Source organism: Oncorhynchus tshawytscha, linkage group LG18 (assembly GCF_018296145.1).
Source record: "Oncorhynchus tshawytscha isolate Ot180627B linkage group LG18, Otsh_v2.0, whole genome shotgun sequence".
In the NCBI taxonomy this organism is placed as follows: domain Eukaryota; kingdom Metazoa; phylum Chordata; class Actinopteri; order Salmoniformes; family Salmonidae; genus Oncorhynchus; species Oncorhynchus tshawytscha.
The window spans coordinates 150,120-170,521 of NC_056446.1; the positions used below are offsets into that span (position 1 = coordinate 150,120).

At 41.4% G+C, this 20,402-nt stretch overlaps 1 protein-coding gene across 2 annotated transcripts; it reads right to left on the reverse strand.

Moving 5' to 3' along the window:
* Positions 1-31: 31 nt before the first annotated feature.
* Positions 32-17,311, reverse strand: LOC112244729 (activator of 90 kDa heat shock protein ATPase homolog 1-like). 2 transcript variants are annotated; one of them, XM_024412487.2, is made up of 9 exons: positions 16,892-17,311; positions 9,286-9,476; positions 6,745-6,827; positions 6,110-6,227; positions 5,906-5,997; positions 5,317-5,442; positions 3,560-3,661; positions 3,406-3,457; positions 32-550 (listed from the first exon to the last, which is right to left on the reverse strand). In XM_024412487.2, the coding sequence occupies exons 1-9, from the start codon at positions 16,969-16,971 to the stop codon at positions 378-380; spliced, it is 1,017 nt and encodes a 338-aa protein (XP_024268255.1). In that variant the 5' UTR covers positions 16,972-17,311; the 3' UTR covers positions 32-377. The 2 variants fall into 2 exon arrangements, with proteins under 2 accessions (XP_024268255.1, XP_024268256.1); XM_024412488.2 differs by lacking the exons at positions 6,745-6,827; positions 9,286-9,476; positions 16,892-17,311 and adding an exon at positions 6,498-6,607.
* Between the last annotated feature and the right edge of the window lie 3,091 nt (positions 17,312-20,402).

Sequence of the window (20,402 nt, forward strand, 5' to 3'; positions counted from 1 at the left end):
ATAAGTCATCATTAAACCCACAAGACCATAATTCAGTAAAAATCGCATTTATTTTAGCACGACACACTTCAAAATGTGCAGAATTGAATAGAGAATACTGATCATTAATTCCAAATACTGTCAGCACGTAAATATACTGTCATTCGAGTGATTGTTTCTACATCTCCTTTGCTTAATCTCAGTGTGGTAAACAGACCTCAAAGGAAGCCTTGAACCACTGACCCTTACACTGCAAGCCAGTCTTCCAAGTGGAAAGGGCACCGTTTGTCTACGCACACAGTATGGCTAGTGCTACAAGAGACAGTGCCAAAGAGTATTCATTCACATTAAATAATCAGGTTCTCTTTTTTTGTTTTGTTCATGACTTAGAGTCAATCTCAATAGAGTCGGGCCCCGAATCCAAAAGTTTGTTTGATGGCTTCAAAGTAGTATCTCTTCCAACCCTCCTTCGTCCTATCCTCTTCTCCAGTAGGGACATCTTTACATTCCAGCTTCAGCTCAGTCTCATTGCCTCGATCCTTCATGTTTAGAGTGATAGTCGCATAGTGCTCTGGAAGAGGGAAATCAGAGTGAGTTGTTGCAAAAACAATATATCCAAGCTATTTGTTACTATCCAGGGTTCCTCAAGTCCAGTCATGGGTCTCCAACAGGGTATGCAGGCTTTTGTTCCTGCCCAGTTTCAACACACCGGATCTAACTAATCATCAAGCTTGTGATTAGTTTAATCAGGTGTGTTAAAATCAAAATGTATTGGTCGTGTCAACAGATTTACAGGTGTTACAGATGCAGCAAAATGCTTGTTACTAGCTCAAAACTGTGCAGTTGAATCATATTTTTAGAACTAAACCAAGATGGAATCGACAAGCTGTGGTCTTAACGGGAACAAATGAGTGATAGTGGGCAGAACAAGCATAGAGGCGGGCAGAGCCAAGCACACGCTAGCGATATCCTATTGGCGCATTCCAGTATACAACTGCATATTTCCGTTAAGGAAGTGTACAATAACTCAATTTGCTTTTGCACTCCTAAGCAGCGCATTTAAAAATATATATATATTTTTTTTTTTACTTTTGCGAACGGTAAAGTGCACAAAACTCTGTCCATAACAGATTCTACTTTTAGGAACAGAAAACTGTATTGATGAGAATTTACAAAATGTCAGCCAAAATCCATCTCGTTCCATCTTCTCCCACTTCCCGCCAGTGAGCTTGCTATCGCTTCCATACAATATTTGGTTGTGAGCGGAAACGCCAACAGGATGCTTCACATTTATACAGATATCGGTCGATCAGTGGTAGAATGTCTAGCAAATACCAAACAAATACACAGATAATCAAAACAAGAAATGTCAGAACGTGTCCAATTAACAAATCCAAAGTAGAATATAAATACAATGCTTCAGAAAGTATTCACACCCCTCGACTTTTTCCATATTGTTATTGTTGTTACAAAGTGGGATTACAATGGATTTGTCATTTTTTGTCAACGATCTAAACAAAATACTCTGTCAAAGTGGAGGAAAATTTATACAATTTGTAATACTTTTTTTTAAAAACACTAATATACTGGATCTTGATTAAATAAGAATTCATCCCCCTGAGTGAATGCATGTTAGAATCACCTTTGGCAGCGATTACAGCTTTAAATCATTCTGGGTGAGTCTATAAATTTTGCACACCTGGATTATACAATATTTGCACGTTATTCTTTTTAAAAAATTCTACAAGCACTGTCAAGTTGGTTGTTGATCATTGCTAGACAGCCATTTAAGTCTTGCCATAGATTTTTCAAGACAATTTACATAAAAACTGTAACTAGGCTACTCAGGAACATTCAATGTCATCTTGGTAAGCAATTCCAGTGTATATTTGGCCTTGTGTTTTAGATTGTCTGCTGAAAGGTGAATGTCTCCCAGTGTCTGTTGGAAAGCATACTGAACCAGGTTTTCCTCTAGGATTTTGCCATGTACTTAGCTTTATTCTGTAATTTATCCTAAAAAAAAAAAAACTGCCTAGTCTTTGTCGATGACAAACATACCCATAACATGGAGCCAACATCATGCTTGAAAATATGTGTTGGATTTGACCGAAACAAAACACTTTCTATTCAGGACCAAGTTCATTCTTTGCCACAATTTTTACAGTTTTACTTTAGTGCCTTATTGCAAACATTTGTATTCTGTACAGGCTTCCTTCTTTTCACTCTGCCAATTAGATTGGTATTGTGGAGTAACTACAATGGTTCCTCCCATCACAGCCATTAAACTCTAACTGTTTTAAAGTTCCCATTGGCCTCATGTTGAAATCCCTGAGCGGTTTCCTTCCTCTCCAACAACTGAGTTAGGATGGATGCCTGTATCTTTGTAGTGACTGGGTGTATTGATACACGATCTAAAGTGTAATTAATTACTTCAACATGGTCAAAGGGATATTCAATGTCCATATTTTTTTCTGATTCTACCCATAGGTGCCCTTCTTTAAAAGGCATTGGAAAACCTCCCCGGTCTTTGTGGTTGAATCAGTGTTTGAAATCCCTGCTCGACTGAGGGACCTTATAGATAATTGTATGTGTGGAGTCCAGTACATGGGTTTGAGGTAGTCATTCAAAAATCATCTTTTAACATTTATTGCACACAGTGAGTCCAGGCAGCTTATGCACATTTTTACTTGCCATAACAAAGGGGTTGAATACTCAATGAATACGTTCAGCGTTTCATTTTTAATTAATTTGTAAACATAATTCAACTGACATTTTAAATTGAGGCCCTGGCGTGACATTTTGATAACCATGTAAATCTCTCTCGGACCAGCTGACTTATCAATATTTTCAGCTCTTTTTACTCTTAGATTCTAAAATGCTAATTAGCATCAAAGTAGACATCACGCAAGACTACAAATCCCTGCAAGCTCCTTCATGTCATCTCTAGCTGGCACCTTTGCTAACAGGTAGTGTCAATTTAAAACCTGCACAAGACAGTTCACAGAATTGTCCATTTAAAGAAATGTAGCCAATTTATTAATTACTAAATTTAGCTAACAGATGGCTCTGATTCTCTGGATTAACTGTCTCGGAAGGGAGAATAACAATGATCAAGTGTCCTCTCTCTCCCCGTGGAATTTCAGGGGAATTCTCAGATTTCCTTTGTTAAAGTCCTCAGCAACAATAAATGTGGTTTCCAGTTTGCTCTATGAGTGTTATCCTTAGTTCTAGGATGAAACAAAAGCCTGCAAAACCTGTGGGTCCCCAGCAGCTAGTTGAGAAAGCAGTTAGTGTTGTAGAGATTACCTGTATGAGAAATACCTAAGTGGAGACATGCTGAAATTAAAGTTGTTATTGAAAGTTACTGAGGTTAAAAGGAGCACACACAAAATCAAGAGGACAACTGGGCAAGGTGGGGAAACCTACCACATGGCCAGGTCTTGAACCTCCATTTCATAACAATCTTCTCATCTGGGACCTAAGAAGTAGAAACAAAGACTACAGTTAGATTTGGACATTCTTCCACAATGGGTTACGATTGACGGATAACAAACATGATCTCAAGAAGACATGTCCTCACCAGCTCTGTAAACTCTCCATTGACACTCCCCTCTAGCAGCTGAAACTTCCCTCCTTTTTCTCCGTCGACCACAGCTGCAGCATGGGTGAACGCCTGAACCATCTGCATTACCAGAGTGGAGTCAAATCAGTGATTCCTACAAGCTGTCAGCCAATTGTAGTCATGATTCAAAAGAGTTATGGGCCACCAATTTAAAAGTAGGTGGACATTATCTTACAATAGGAAAACATTTCTGAACCGGAAGTAATCTACAGAGTTTAAGTCTAGTTCACGGAGGTTGCTCCTCATTCCCAATTGAAAGCAACAGTAAAATCCACCATTGGATATACCGTAATTTCCGGACTATAAGCCGCTACTTTATTCCCACACTTTGAACCTCGCGGTGATTTTGATTTGATTTGATTTGGTTTATACAATGACGAGGCTAATTTATGGATTTTTCCCGCTTTCACAAGATTCATGCCGCCAAAACTGAGCACCGTCGCATAATGTGACGTAAATCGAGCGCGCTCAAACTTCCCATCATTCTGATTAAGGTAGTAATTTTGTCACCCTCATCATGGCAAAGACACGGAGAAATGCATATGATGCAGCTTTCAAGTTGAAGGCGATCAATCTGGCTGTTGGAAAAGGAGATAGAGCTGCTGCATGGGAGCTTGGCCTTAATGAGTCGATGATAAGACGTTGGAAACAGCAGCGTGAGGAACTGACTCGGTGCAAAAAGACAACAAAAGCGTTCAGAGGGAAGAAAAGCAGATGGCCCAAAGTATTTTGGCGCTCCTTGTTCAGTGGGAGGCTTGGATGACAAGTGGGGATAAATCCTTCACTAAAACGGGCCGCAGGCGAAGAGCATCTTATGGTCAAGTCTGCCAGTGGGTCCTGACATCGTGTCAAAAAATCCACTATCATCAACGGGTTTCGAAAGGCTGGACTGCTGCGTGTTGAAGGGGCAGCATGAGCTCAGCGGGGTATTTGCCTCCGGATGAAAGTGACGAGAGCGACAATGAAAACGATCCAACATCGGATGAAGCAATTCTGAGGCTATTCAACTCCGACACCGAAGGAGATGACTTCAGTGGTTTCAGTGCACAGGAGGAGGAAGATAGTGACCAATGACTTTCTTGGTAGGCTACGGTTTTAATTTTTGTTACAAGCCGTGTTTCGTTAAAGCCTATTTATTTTTGTTACAAGCCGTGTTTCGTTAAAGCCTATTTATTTTTGTTACAAGCCGTGTTTCGTTAAAGCCTATTTATTTTGTTACAAGCCGTGTTTCGTTAAAGCCTATTTATTTTGTTACAAGCCGTGTTTCGTTAAAGCCTATTTATTTTTGTTACAAGCCGTGTTTCGTTAAAGCCTATTTATTTTTGTTACAAGCCGTGTTTCGTTAAAGCCTATTTATTTTTGTAACAAGCCGTGTTTCGTTTAAAGGCTGTGTAAAGTTAATTTGTTTCAATGTACCGGTATGCACCTGCGGCTTATAGACATGTGCGGCTTATTTATGTACAAAATACATATTTTTTTATAATTCAGTGGGTGCGGTTTATATTCAGGTGCGCTTAATAGTCCAGCAATTACAGTAAGAGTTCATCAAAAATGTTTGCACTGGTGAAATACTACAGGGGGAAAAAAATGATTAAAATGATATCAAAACCCTTTCTTTAGAAGGCAAACTAGCACATGCACTCAATGATATTCTTACTCTACATTATTAGGGTAACTGAGCTTGTTAACAAGGAAAAGACTACTTGATCACTCACGTTTTGGTTGATGAAGGTTCTGTACAGCTCATCAGGTGAGGTGAGGAAGGTCTCCTTGAGACTAAACTTGCAGGTTGAAATCTTGACCCCTGTGCTGGATGGTGGAGCAGAAGAAGAGGGACCAATCTGGGGACATACAACAGACAAGCATGATCATGAAGTCCCAGTATTTGTACTTTAGGTGAAGCTTACGTAATACTCGATAAGCCTGGATACTAGATATCCAAAACTTGGAAGTTGAGTAAATTAATTTTGGAATGGATTGTGGCGCTTTACATTGTATGAAGGGCGGTGGGGATGAACTTCAGTTACATTTTTGCAGATTTAAAAAAAAAAAATAAACACATCTTTATTTTGTTTTGCTAATTGGCCTCTTCTTGAACACAACATGTATGGAACATTCCTTACACTGTTATTGCTAGTTGGGTTTTATATCATTACCCCCTTGATACATTGGTTGCGTCCCAATTCTTCTCGTATTGGATTGATGTAAACATTAGCTGGAAGTTTCCACCATTGTTACATCCATAACGGAAGAGATTGAGGTTAGAGAATCAAGGCGTAAGGTAAGAAGGAAACTGCTACCCACCTGGGTTTTGTCAACTTTGACCTTTGTCTGCGATGGCTGTGGCTTGCTCGCCGCCCCATTCGCCGTGGGCAGGATCATGCCCTGAGTGAACTCTGCAATTATCGGAAACGTTCAAATTCAACTCGTATCAAGCTGAACTATCGCCTATAGAAATATGGCTATGAACAGGCAATAGAGTTAAATAGATTTGAATAATGGCCTCACCTGATTTCAGGTGGCCAACATAGCTCCCCAGGGCAGCTCGCACTTTCTTTGCTCCCTCCTTCCTCATGAGTTCGGTGAGAGGTGTATTGGGTTCATCCTTGCAAAGAACCACACTGATCTGTGCCCCCCCCCAAAAAAGAGAGCAAAGACAAAACATATTGTTATGTTAGGTGTAGTCTTGTTCTACCCATATAAAGGAAAGAAATAAACTTAACTCCCTTTGGGCCCACTGATATAGACTAGATGTTGTTGGTGCTCCTATTGGAGAATGGTGTTGGTGCTACAGTTGGAAGTTAGCAGTGATGTTGCCATTACCAATTACTATCATTACAATTTCTTGAATGTTTAGTTTTTCTTTCCATCATTGTTATTTATTTTTTTTATTTACTTTTTTGTGATGTCCTTGTATGAAGCCTTGGTGGGGTGAGAGGGAGGGATGGATGGGGGGGAAAGGGACTAGGGATGTTGTACTGTTTTCAATGTCTCTCTGTTCTCATATCTGAAAATTGTTAAATAAAGTAGAAAAGAAACAAATGTAACTTTTTTCAAGAGTAACTAAAATTCCAACCAACAGTTAGCAGCTGTCGATTAGCCTGAAAGAGCATGATCCTGAATGGCATTCTGTCATAACCTACATCTAGGTCGTCCATGTCATTTTCATCAGAGAGGTTGGGAACGTCAATGTTCCCTTTGTACTTGATTCCGGTTTTTGATGTTCCTGGGGGAGAAAAAGATCAGATGTCGTCATGAAGCCTACTTTGAAGACAGATACTATGACAACCCACCCACATCTCACTGAACCCCTGGGTCTTTGTGTACGGGAGAATAAAGTTGTCACCACCGATAAATCTAAGATAATTGAGAATTTCAATAAGCATTTTCCTACAGCTGGCTATGCTTTCCACCTGGCTACCCCTAGCAACAGCTCTGCACCCCCCACAGCAACTTGCCCAAGCCCCGCTTCTCCTCCACCCAAATCCAGATAGCCGATGTTCTAAAAGAGCTGCAAAATCTGGACCCAGACAAATCAGCTTGGCTAGACAATCTGGACCCTCTCTTTCAAAAAATTATCCACCCAAATTGAAAAAAATCTAATCAAATGTTATTTGTTACATACACATGGTTAGCAGATGTTAATGCGAGTGTAGCGAAATGCTTGTCCTTCTAGTTCCGACAATGCAGTAGTAACCAACGAGCAATCTAACCTAACAATTTCACAACAACAAATTGTTGCCACCCATATTGCTAGTCTGTTCAACCTCTTTCGTATCGTCCGAGATCCCCAAACATTGGAAAGTTGCCACGGTCATCCCCCTCTTCAAAGGGGGACACACTCTGTTACACTCTGTTTTAAACCCATACTGTTACAGACCTATATCTATCCTACCCTGCCTTACTAAAGTCTTCGAAAGCCAAGTTAACAAATCACCGACCATTTAGAATCCCACCGTACCTTCTCCACTATGCAATCTGGTTTCCGAGCTGGTCATTGGTGCACATCAGCCACGCTCAAGGTCCTAAACGACATAACCGCCATCAATAAAAAGACAGTACTGTGCAGCCGTCTTCATTGACCTGGCCAAGGCTTTCGACTCTGTGAATCACTGCATTCTTATCGGCAGACTCAATTGCCTTGGCTTCTCAAACGACTGCCTCGTCTGGTTCACCAACCACTTCTCAGATAGAGTTCTGTGTGTCAAATTGGAGGGCCTGTTGTCCGGACCTCTGGCAGTCTATGAGGGTGCCACAGGGTTCAATTCTCGGGTCGACTCTTTTCTGTATATATCAATGATGTTGCTCTTGCTGCTGGTGATTCTCTGATCCACCTCTACGCAGACGACACCATTCTGTAAACTTCTGGCCCTTCTTTGAACACTTAACTAACCTCCAGACGAGCTTCAATGCCATTACAACTCTCCTTCCGTGGCCTCCAACTGCTCTTAACCACTCGATATGATTGGTCATATAAAAACCTTGGGACCCAAATGCATAAATGCAAGTAAAACTAAATGCATGCTCTTCAACCGATCGCTCCCCGCACCCACCCGCCCGACTAGCATCACTACTCTGGACGGTTCTGACTTAGTTATTTGTAGTTGTACACATATTTAAGTGTCTGGTAAGACTGTAAACTCTCCTTCCAGATTGACATTAAGCATCTCCAATCCAAATTTAAATCTAGAATCGGCTTCCTATTTCGCAACAAAGCCTCTTCACTTATGCTGCTGCTAAACATACCCTCGTAAAACTGACTATCCTACCAATCCTCGACTTTGGCTATGTCGTTTACAAAATAGCCTCCAACATTCTACTCAGCAAACTGGATGTAGTCTATCACAGTGCCATCCGTTTTGTCACCAAAGCCCCATATACTACCCACCACTGTGACCTGTATGCTCTCTTTGGCTGGCCCTCGCTTCATATTTGTCACCAAACCCACTGGCTCCAGGCCATCTACAAGTCTTTGCTAGGTAAAGCCCCGCCTTATCTCAGCTCACTGGTCACCATAGCAACACACACACGTAGCACACGCTCCAGCAGGTATATTTCACTGGTCATCCCCAAAGCCAACTCTTACCGCCTTTCCTTCAAGTTCTCTGCTGCCAATGACGAACGAATTGCAAAAATCTCTGAAGCTGGAGACATATCCCCCTCACTAACTTTAAGCATTAGCTGTCAGAGCAGCTTACCGATCACTGTACACAGCCCATCTGTAAATAGCACACCCAACTACCTCATCCCCATATTGTTATTTATTTTGCACCCCAGTATCTCTACTTGCACATCGATCACTACAATGTTAATGCTAAATTGTAATTATTTCACCACTATGGCTTATTTATTACCTTACCTCCCTAATCTTTCTACATTTGCACACACTGTATATATATATATATATTTCTCTATTGTGCTATTGACTGTATGTTTGTTTATTCCATGTGTAACTCTGTTGTTTTTGTTGTAAATGAGAACTTGTTCTCAACTAGCCTACCTGATTAAATAAAATAAATAAAAGTTAGTCTCATCACCATGGAAACGATTGCTAAGCTGCACTTAGTTTGGCTCAAAACCCTCTGTTTCAATCAAAATGTGGGATACGTTTTGCAGAAAACATCTTACTATATGTTCAACATGAGTTCCATTCAGAGTGGTGTGTGAGAGTGTGCTGCACTCACCGGTCCACGTCGCCTTGACATTCCACTCATAGAAGTAGATGAGCTTTCCCTTGCGGTTGTTGATGGACGCCTCGCCGTCCAGCTTCGGGACGTCGGTGACCTCGCAGCTCCCCTCGGGGCCCTCCACGCGCAGCCCCAACAGGAGCTCCTTCAGCTTGTCTGTCGACCAGCCTGTCACATCACGCTCCGTCCTGTAGGGACACGCAATGAATTCATATATTCAACCTGGTTGTGTTCATTAGGGCACACAGTCACCCAACAAAAAATTCTGTAACAGAAACAACTTTTGTTACTGGAGAACTTCCCCGTATCAGACCGCTCATATTTTGTGCCTTGTGTAATGAACTAGTAAAACTGTGATATGGTAATTTAGCTGTCAACATTGGCACAGTGACATGTTCAGTATGTGTGGCCCGTGCGGGTGTCAAACCCACAACCCAGGTGTTGCTGGCACCATGCCAGCAAAGCTCCATTGTAGCAGTGTGTGCATAGCCCTAGATGGACTCAAAAGAAAGTAATCCATTTCAATAACCTATCCATAAGCAAGTGCATTTTTCCTTCAGAAATATAGTTCAATTGGGTTTATTTACATAATAATAAATATACATTACTTTCTGAAGACAATCACACCCCAGGACCTTTTCCAGATTTTAAATGAATTTAAAATGGATTCAATTGACGTGCTTTTGTCACTGGCCCACACACAATCCCCCTTAATACCCCACAAAGTGGATTAAAAACCAACAACTAATGAATAAATTTAAAAAGTATTCAATCCCTTTTATGTCAAGCCTAAATCTTGATTAACAGCCACATACTAAAATGCATGGACTCTGTGTGCAATAAGAGTTTACACATACAGATAATTGTAAGGTCCCTCAGGGGAGCAGTACATTTCAAACACAGATTCAACCACGAAGACCAGGGAGATTCTCCAATGCCTCTTAAAGAAAAGGGGACCTATTGGTAGATATAATAGCACGGTGAAGTTAATTACACCCTGGATGGTGTATCAATACACAGAGTCACTACAAAGATACAGGCGTCCTTCCTAACCCAGTTGTTGGAGAGGAAGGAAACCGCTCAGGGATTTCAACATGAGGCCAATGGTGACTTTAAAACAGTTAGAGTTTAATGGCTGTGATGGGAGAAAACGGAAGATGGATCAACAACATTGTAGTTACTCCACAATACTAACCTAATTTACAGACTGAAAAGGAAGCCTGTACAGAATAAACATATTCCCAAAAAAAGCATCCAGTTTGCATCAATGCACTAAAGTAATACTGCAAAAAATGTGGCAAAGCAATTGACTTTCTTTTTGTACTGAATACAGTGTTCAAATCCAACACATTGCGTAGTTTCACTCTCCATTTTTTCAAGCATAGTGGTGCCTGTGTGTTATTGACCGGGGAGTGTCAAGATAACATTTTTTTAAAGCAACGGAACAGAGCTAAGCACAAGCAAAATGTGGAAAACCTGGTTCAGTCTGCTTTCCACCAGACACTGGGAGATGAATTCACCTTTCAGCAAGACAACCTAAAACACAAGGCCACATCTACACTAGAGTTGCTTACCAAAAAGACAGTGAATTTTCCTGAGTGGCTTAAAATCTACTTGAAAATCTCTGGCAAAACCTGAAAATGTCTGTCTAGTAACAAGCAACTACCACTTTGACAGAGCTTGAAGAATTTTTTTAATAATCAAAAATAAAATGGGCAAATGTTGCACAATCCAGTTGTGGAAAGCTCTTAGAGAACCAGACAAGAGATATTCTGTATTTCATTTTTCAATAAATCTGCAAACATTTCTAAAACCATGTTTTCACTTAGTTATTAAGAGGTATTGTGTGTAGTGGAAAAATATATTAAATCCGTTTTGTATTGAGGCTGTAACAAAATGTGGGGAAAAAAATCAAGGGGTATGAATACTTTCTGAAGGCACTATATTTACAGTTATTTCACTTATTAAGTCAGACTAAATTATATGAGTAGTAAACTGGGAAACAATGAGTCCAAGACAGTTCACAAAAGAACATACCAGAGGGGCATCATTTACAAGGATCACCTCGTTACCGCCAGTGTTGAATACACATTGAGCTCCTTGACAAATCAAACCACGGGACGCTTTTTCACATATTTGCCAGGTCCACGGTGGGTCTGTGTAAGCTAATATAAATGTATTGGGAGACAGGTTTATGGCAGTGAATGTCATTCATTTACAGCTATAGTATTTCTCAGCTAAGTAACATAAGTAGGCCTACAGTATCACAGAGAGGTCAAACAGGTATTGTGTGTGTGTGTGTGTGTGTGTATGTGAGAATATCCTGTGTCCACAGCAACACGATTGATTATTCTCTAACCCCAGTGCATGTGGTGTACTATGCCACAGTGGAGAGGGTAAAAACCTTCAAGTTCCTCAGCGTGTACATCACTGACGACCTGAAATGGTCCCCTCACACAGAGAGTATGGTGTAGGGGGCTGAAGACATTTGGCTTGGCCTCTAAGACCCTCACTAACTTCTACAGATGCACCATTGAGAGCATCCTGTCGGTCTGCATCACCGACTGGTACGACAATTGCACTGTCTACAAATGCAGGGCTCTCCAGAAGGTGGGCCCAGCCAGCCCCACACATTGGGGGCACACAGCCTGCTCCCCAGGACATTTACAGCACCTGGAGTAAAAGGCCAAGGAGATTATCAAGGACCTCAGCCACCGAACCACAGCCTGTTCACCCCGCTCACATCTAGGAGGAGACAGTACAGGTACATCAAAGTCTGGAGGAAACCATACGGTGAAGCATCGTGGCGGCATCATGCTGTGTGGATGTTCTGCAGCGGCAGGACCTGGGAGACTAGTCAGGATCGGGGCAAAGATGAACGGAGAAAAGTACTGAGATCTTTGATGAAAACCTGCTCCAGAGCGCTCAGGACCTCAGACTGGGGCAAAGGTTCACCTTCCAGCAGCAATAATGCTATACAGAGTAATCTACTCACGTTCGCATACGCCGATTCATGGTCCGTCTATATCCGGGTTGCATACAGTTTATACCATAGACATTAAAACCAGTAGATAGGAATACTTGGAATGTCAGCGCTATAGAAAACTTCCGATGTCACATGAAGCCGGAAGTATTTATTGAAACAATAACAATATTACACATCAATACAGGGACATTTCTGTGAATACAATGAACAAATGGAAGTATTTGAATATGAAGCATGTAATATTCAGAAATGCAAACTGGTGAGGGCCCAAAAATGTTTTTTTTTTTTTTAATTTAATTCACCTACACGGAACACGGAGATCCTTTTTTGTTGCTTTAATTTTCTAGTGACTTTTAGGCTGGAATCCCTTCTTGAAATGCAGGTTAACTGTACTAACTAAACAACAAAGAACATGATCAGTCTCGGTGTGTAAAATAACAAGTGGTTCATGTGAACCAAACTGCTAGCTAAAAATTAAGGAACACAATCCAATGTTATTTGTTGCCTAGACTTTACTGCAAATGACACTCATATCCAGAGGGTAAAAAAACAATACACGAATGTTGCAGTTAGCCTTTATAATAGAACGCTTGTGACCACACACACACACACACACACACACACACACACACACACTAAATATTGCACTAGAATGAAACAAACAGGCATTCTATTTATGCTCTTATTGTGGCCACTATAGTAGACATGGATTAAGTGCACAAGGTTACATGTGTGCAAAAGTAACGTTCACAAAGTAAAACATTTAATAATCCCCCTCGCTCACACGAAAGTGTTACAGTACGGTCAAGTTCAACACAGCAAAAGCAATATCTTTGGGTTACACTGCACATTATACACTCTCTGCCTGTGTACACCTGTTCTTCAATGTGCCAGCAGCAGAACATGAGACCCTTTGTTGGCATAATTGATCTCTTTCAGGCAGAGTACGTACTCCTTATTGCAAGAGGGAAAGTGTGTGGTGTTCCTTTTCACCTCAATTGGCATCCAGCTTAAAGCCAGGCCCAGCTCCACTTGATCCCTGAATCCCCTTGTTTAACAAGCGACATCTAATTTTCACCTAATTCTCCCATTCTGAAAATTAACCAGAGGGAAAACATTAGTTCATTAGCTAGCTAACATTTCACACAGAATGCCAGGGTCCAGTGAGCAACTAACGTTATTTAAGGAGCGGCAAGGAGTCGTATAACCAGTTAATAATATAGCCAATTGTTTCCTCGAGCTAACGTCACCTCATCTGATGTTGAAACGTTCTTTTACCTCATTTTCACATCATAAACTAAATTATTTGATCAGCTAAGTTAGCGTAAATGTTACTCAACATTTTTCTGGCTAGCTAACAGAGAATTCGATCCAGCTACTGTAGCAAGATACTTAAAAATGCTAGTGTTGTAACTGGCAAAATGCCTTTCCAGAGCACTCGCTGATGCTGGAACTAGCTAGTTGGTTGGCTCTTCTCTTCAGTCGCGTGCAGCATTCTGTTATGAGCCCAGCCTTGGATAAAGACAGTCTTGCTCCAAACGCACATCACTGGTTCGTTTACAGCCATTAGTGACCCAAACACGCATATTAGACAAGCCCCGCCCACCAAATAAAAATCTACAAAATTACGTAGTTTGCCTATTTGGGATTTTTTTTTTACAGCAAATTTCACCAAAAAGCAACTAGTTTGCATCCCTGCATATTGCTGAATGGCACCAAAAAATATATATAAATCGCTAAAGATCATGATGTAAGTGACAGTAACTAGCAAAAGACCATGCTCAATGTGGTCATTAACACTGCCTGAGAGAGTCAACCTTAATGTCTATGGCATAGGGATCCACCGACTTGACATGTTTGGGCGATACCGATATTTTCCTTGCCAAAAAATCTGATACCGATACCCGATTAAAAATATTTTGTCCTTAAGCATTCTAGTACAGTTAAATATTTCTTACACACACTGACCAAGAAGTTGTTGTCATTTACGTATGTCCCCATCACCAGTAAAACAATCAAAACCTAATTCTTTCACTTACTTGCTGTGCTGTTTCGTTGTTCAATCGTTTCATTCTCAACCAGGATTTCATCATACATGTCAAGTAGCTTTCAGCTCTGTCTGTCCGTGGCCTCTTCTGTCGTGGGTCTTCCTCCTCGGGGGGCACTGTCACTGTGTCCCTTTCCATCTTGTCCAGCTGTGTCTAACATTTGACGTAAACCCTGTTTCTAGGCTGCATCAAAGTAGCAGTAAAGAGGCTCAGAGAGAATGCCACTGAATCGCTTGATCACAGCCTCTAGTACTTTTCCAAGTTAACCCAACAGTCTGTGTTGGCATTTTTGTTGAGCAGGCGTTTCAATGCCATGACGTCTGCTGCAAACGCAGTTGAGCTTATTTCTCCAGTCAGTGGTTTGAATGGAGCTAGGAGTGTTCGTGCTTCAAACATGTTCTCAAATCCCATTGAAATGGCAGCAGCGGTATGACAACCAGCACATTAATGAGCAATACGGCTTTCCTCAGTATGAAATCCTTGTCGACCCACTGGGCTGACAGACTTGGCATGCTCATGGGGCTGACATCACTGATCCAAATATCAGTCGTGAGGCTAATAGCAGTGAGTAGCAAGTAGCTCATGGATGTTCGTTTCAACAATACTGTGTAACTCCGGTAGGGCAACATCTGGAAAAAAATCACCTACTTGGTAATGTGTACTGGGGCTCGAGGTGCTCGACCAGTCAAGAGCAATGAATTCCATTATCTTGGTGTTAATGGATTTCGCCTTTGAGTTGTTTCGCTGAAATTTTCTCACTCTTTCAAATGACTGCTCGACTTGAACTTCTTTAGTTGTTGAAAGTGTGTGCTTAAGTTTTTTTCCTGCTTTTGTTCTAAGTAGTGTCTGAACATCTGGGGGTGTTGCACTTTCAAATGAGTAATTAGGTTTGTGGTATTGAAAGATTTCACTTTCTCACCTCCTCAGGAAATAGCAGCAGCAACGTTGCATGTGGTCTTTTTGTTATCTTCCTTTGAAACTAAAAATAGATCCACAGAGCAGACATTGTGGGCTAGGTTGGGAATGCTGTGTTGCACGTGCAGCGCTGGATTCTCTGTGGCGTCATTCGTCATCTACCTACGTTATATAGGTATGAACGTCAGCTTTGACATCGGTTTTGCACATTGGCGTTAAACTAGACACCGGGCCAATGCAGATGTTGGCATTTATAGCTAATATTGTCCGGTTCCTATATGCTTACCGATTCATCGACCAATCCCGAGTCAGCACGGTCCTGTATGACGACAAATGTAGTCCTCAGAATGGATCACTATTTAATGAAATATCTGGATTTGTAGCGAACGTTCAAATAATTCACTGTGGGGACGGAACTTGATCATCATAAACACATTTTAGAGCCCAAAACGGGCGTTTAAAATGTTTTAGTTTGGCAGTTCTGACGATCGTAATTTACATAGGCTTCCTCAGACAGACCTGGCATTTTGGCAGCGCTAGGTTGCTATGCAGCAGCAGAGCTCGTGACTTCACGCTCCAGACCAGACACTGGGGGCCTGGTTTATATGGACCAACATCACACGCACAATGAATGTTTTATACCAAGGCAGTTGTGTTAAGTACTTAAGTGTACATTAAAGTACTACTTAAGTAGTTTTTCTTTATATTTGACAACTTTCACTATATTCCTAAAGAAAATTATGTACTTTTTACTCCATACATTTTCCCTGACACCCAAAAGTACATTATATTTATATGTTTTATTTAACTAGGCAACTCAGTTAAGAACAAATTCTTATTTACAATGATGGCCTACCCCAGCCAAACCCATAACCTGGACAACGCTGGGCCAATTGTGCTCCGCCCTATGGGACTCCCAATCACGGCCTGTTGTGATACAGCCTGGAGTCGAACCTGGGTCTGTAGTGACACCTCTAGCACTGACATGCAGTGCCTTAGACCGCTGCGCCACTCAGAAGCCCAATGCTTAGCAAGACAGAAAGTGGTCCAATTCACACACTTATCAAGAGAACATCCCTGGTCATCCCTACTGCCTCTGACCTGGCGGACTTACTAAACACAAATGTTTTGTTTTTAAAAGATGACTGAGCATTGGAGTGTGACCCTGGCTATCCGTAAATTTGAAAAAACTATCGTGCTTTTAATTATCCACACTTTTCCTTGACACTTAAGTATATTTTAGCAACTACATTTACTTTTAATACTTAGGTATATTTAACAACGTACTTTTAGACTTTTACTCAAGAAATGTGTTAGTATTTTACTGGGTGACTTTCACTTGAGTCATTTTTTATTAAGGTATATTTACTTTTTCTCAAATATGAGAATTGAGTACTTTTTCCACCACCGCCCAAAGGTGATGGCTAACGTGTATTTTTGGGCATTGTCCACTGACTTCTCTATGTGGGAGTCTGGGCCGGGCGTTATTTAAACTGCAGTGCAGTACCGAAGCAAAACGGTTGTGGGAGCAGTCTAAACCGTGTTGCTACTTCCGGAACCCTTGCCTTGGTCTGATAGCTTGCCAGTGAGCAGGCCTTTCCAACTGCATCTCGAAAGGCAGTGTGCTTTCTTCAACTAGGCTAACGTTACTCACCAATGCCAGTTGTTGACGTTTGTTGCATCGGCTCTCTCCTCCACGATCCAGCGTGGATCTCCTTCTCCCCATTTAGCCATGACGACAGTAGTAACTTACTATCAAACAAGATGTACAATTGCGTCCCCGAAGCTTGCTAACGCCAGCTAACTAGCTAGCTAAATTAATCTCAAATGCCGGCACCGAAAGGAATGAACGTGATGATTTGCAGGCTAACGTTAGCAAGCTAAACCGATTAAGTAAATAAGTGGACTATTATATAAAATTGCGTTATGGCCGTAACTATGTTCCTGAGCGACGGTTTTCCTCTTGGTTTATGACCCTGGTCTTTCTAGAAAAGTCGTTTTGACATGCAAGGAGCTTTCTCCATTGCCATATGAAGGTGGTGTACAGCTACAGACGGAGGTGACGCATATACCCCCCCCCAAAAAAAATAATGCAGCAGCAGAGTTCCTTCTTCGTCTGTAGATTTTTTTATGGCAGTTGGCAACCAACTTTCAGTTGCATTACCGCCACCAACTGGATTGGAGTGTGGACCAGAGTCAGTGAAGGTCTAAATCACGTTCACTTACAACTGAATCTACTCCTTCCTCAACATCTCTTACCATCTCAAACATCCCTAGATCTATCACTGGCTGAGGGAGAAACCAAGGTGGAATGCCAGGAAGAACCACAGAGGGGCTAAACTCCCTCCCAAGCAACACCATCTTGCTCGCCATGTCATTGCCTATCCACCCAAAGCTTGTACTCAGATTTCATTCATTTCCCCAGCACTATAGGAGTACCTTTTTTGTAGAATGTGTAACCTTATGTTCTTGTACATTTACCCAATATGTCATGCTAACTATTGTCTTCTTCTCTACCTGTATCGCTGCCAACAGGGAGGTATTGAGTGCTCGATTACATCTAGTTTTTTTTAAAGATGTCTGAGCTGCTGATCCATATGCTACACTTCCATAATCCAGTGATGACCTATATATAGCATTTTTGATGCCATGCTATCTTACCGCCACTCCATTCCAGACAAGCAACACATCACATTCAACATTTTCTTTCTTTTGACAACTACTCTGCGAACATGCTCCACCCATGCCCAGATTTATTCCATAAAACCTCAAGTGTATTTCTTCCCTGACCTTACTTCTAGGGGGAAAAAACTGTGTTTTCTCAACTGAAAACTTATAGCTCAACTTCACTAATGGCTTCTTGAACTCTTCTGGCTGTATGGGTAATACTTCTCCCTTTCTTCCCCAATGCCCCATCATCCGCAAACAATGACCTCCCAGTATCAGGCCTCACCTGGGAGAATACATTGTCAATCATAATGTCACACCCTGATTTGTTTCACCGGTCTTGTGCTTGTCTCCACCCCCCTCCAGGTGTCGCCCATTTGACCCATTATCCCCTGTGTATTTATACCTGTGTTCTCTGTTGCCAGTTCGTCTTGTCCCGTATGCCTGGTTCTCTCTCTAGTCCCTGTTTTCTAGTTTTGACCATTCAGTCTGCCATTCTGTACCTTGTGACACTGCCCTGGATTACTGACCTCTGCCTGCCCTGAGCCTGTCTGCCGTACTGTGCCTTTTGGACTCTGCTCTGGATTACTGACCTCTGTCTGCCCTTGACCTGTCGTTTGCCTGCCCCCTGTTTTTGTAATAAATGTTTGTTACTTTGAACTGTCTGTGTCTTGGTCTTATCCGGAGGTCTGATAGATATTGGAGAACAACAAAGGCCTAGTTACACTTCCCTGGGGGATACAATTATCTACCTCAAATCAAATTGTATTGGTCACATACACATGGTTAGCAGATGTTAATGCAAGTGTAATGAAATGCTTGTGCTTCTAGTTCTGACAGTGCAGAAATAGCTAACAAGTAATCTAACAAATTCACAACAACTATCTTATACACACAAATGTAAAGGGATGAATAAGAATATGTACATATACATATATGGATGAGTGATGGCTGTGTTTATTTATATAGCCCTTCTTACATCAGCTGATATCTCAAAGTGCTGTACAGAAACCCAGCCTAAAACCCCAAACATCAAGCAATGCAGGTGTAGAAGCACAGTGGCTAGGAAAAACTCACTAGATGGTATAGGATACAGTATATACAGTATATACATGTGAGATGAGTAATATGGTGAGGATATGTAGACATATGTAGACATTATTAAAGTGGTGTTATTTAAAGTGACTAGTGATACCTTTATTAAATCCATTTATTAAATGTATTAAACTGGCAAGAGATTTGACTCTATGTTAGGGATGGCTGTTTAACAGTCTGATGGCCTTGAGATAGAAGCTGTTTTTTGTAGCTTTCTGACATAGAGCTCCCCACCCTCACTTGTATTGATCACCAAAAAAGAAAATCCTTTATCCAGTTCAAAACCCTTCCTCCAACCCCCATGTTATCCAGCTTGATAAACAGGCCTTCATTCCACATCATATCATAAGCCATCTCTACATCAAATAAAATGTCTACCACCACCCCCTTATTTGCCTGTTCCTTCCGTATGACTGACTCAAGGCACAGTACAGGATCCATCATTCCCCTGCCTTTCCTGAACCCACTTTGATCTGGTGACGTTAGTCCTCTACTCTCCAGGATGTACGTCAGTCTTTCCGCTATCATCCTTTCCATAAATGTACATACGTGAGATAGCAACGCTATTGGCTTATAGCTTGAAGGACTAGTAGAGTCTTTCCCTGGTTTCCATAGCGGCACCACTACCGCCTGCTTCCACCCTCCAGGCAGTTTCCCTTCCTGCCACACCTTATTCTAAAGGCCCAATACTTTCCCCATTGCAGTGTCACCGAGATGAGCCATCATGATGTAACACATCTCATCCTTCCCAGGAGATGTTACCCCAGCTTTAGCTAAAGCTCTCTTCATCTCAGCACACATAAAAGGGCATATTCAATGTATACTTCGGTACCCCCGCCATCTCTCTCTGATCCAGGACCCCTGGATGTTCTCCTCTGACCCTCTCTTTCCCACGCTGCCCCTCTTCTGTCAGATTATGTGAGCTGTGCATCTTCACAACTCATCCCATCAGAAAGATTAGATTAAAAAAAAAAAAAAGATTAAAAAACACCTTATTGTACAGCGGAGACTGTGAAGCAACACAAACATTGGCACAGTGTCACGATCGTCGTATTGAGGAGACCAAAGCGCAGCGTGAACACATACTTTTAATTATAGACGAAAAAACCACGAAGTACACTAAACAAACTAAACTAACTAAACTAACCAGACGACCGTTGATGTTTTTGATGTCTCTAGGTTCATCTCCAGACTGGTGAATGAGGCCTGTTACAACTTTCTTACAAAACCTTTAAAGGGAGTTTGTGAAACCATTCAGTCATGGATGTATGTAAAACATATTTAACACGTATTGCATGTTACAGAAGACTCCTGTTGTACTATGAATCCCCACTCATCCCTGCTAGATCTTGAATAATCCACATAGTTTGAATATTGTTTTCCATAAAGTTAATAACATCTAA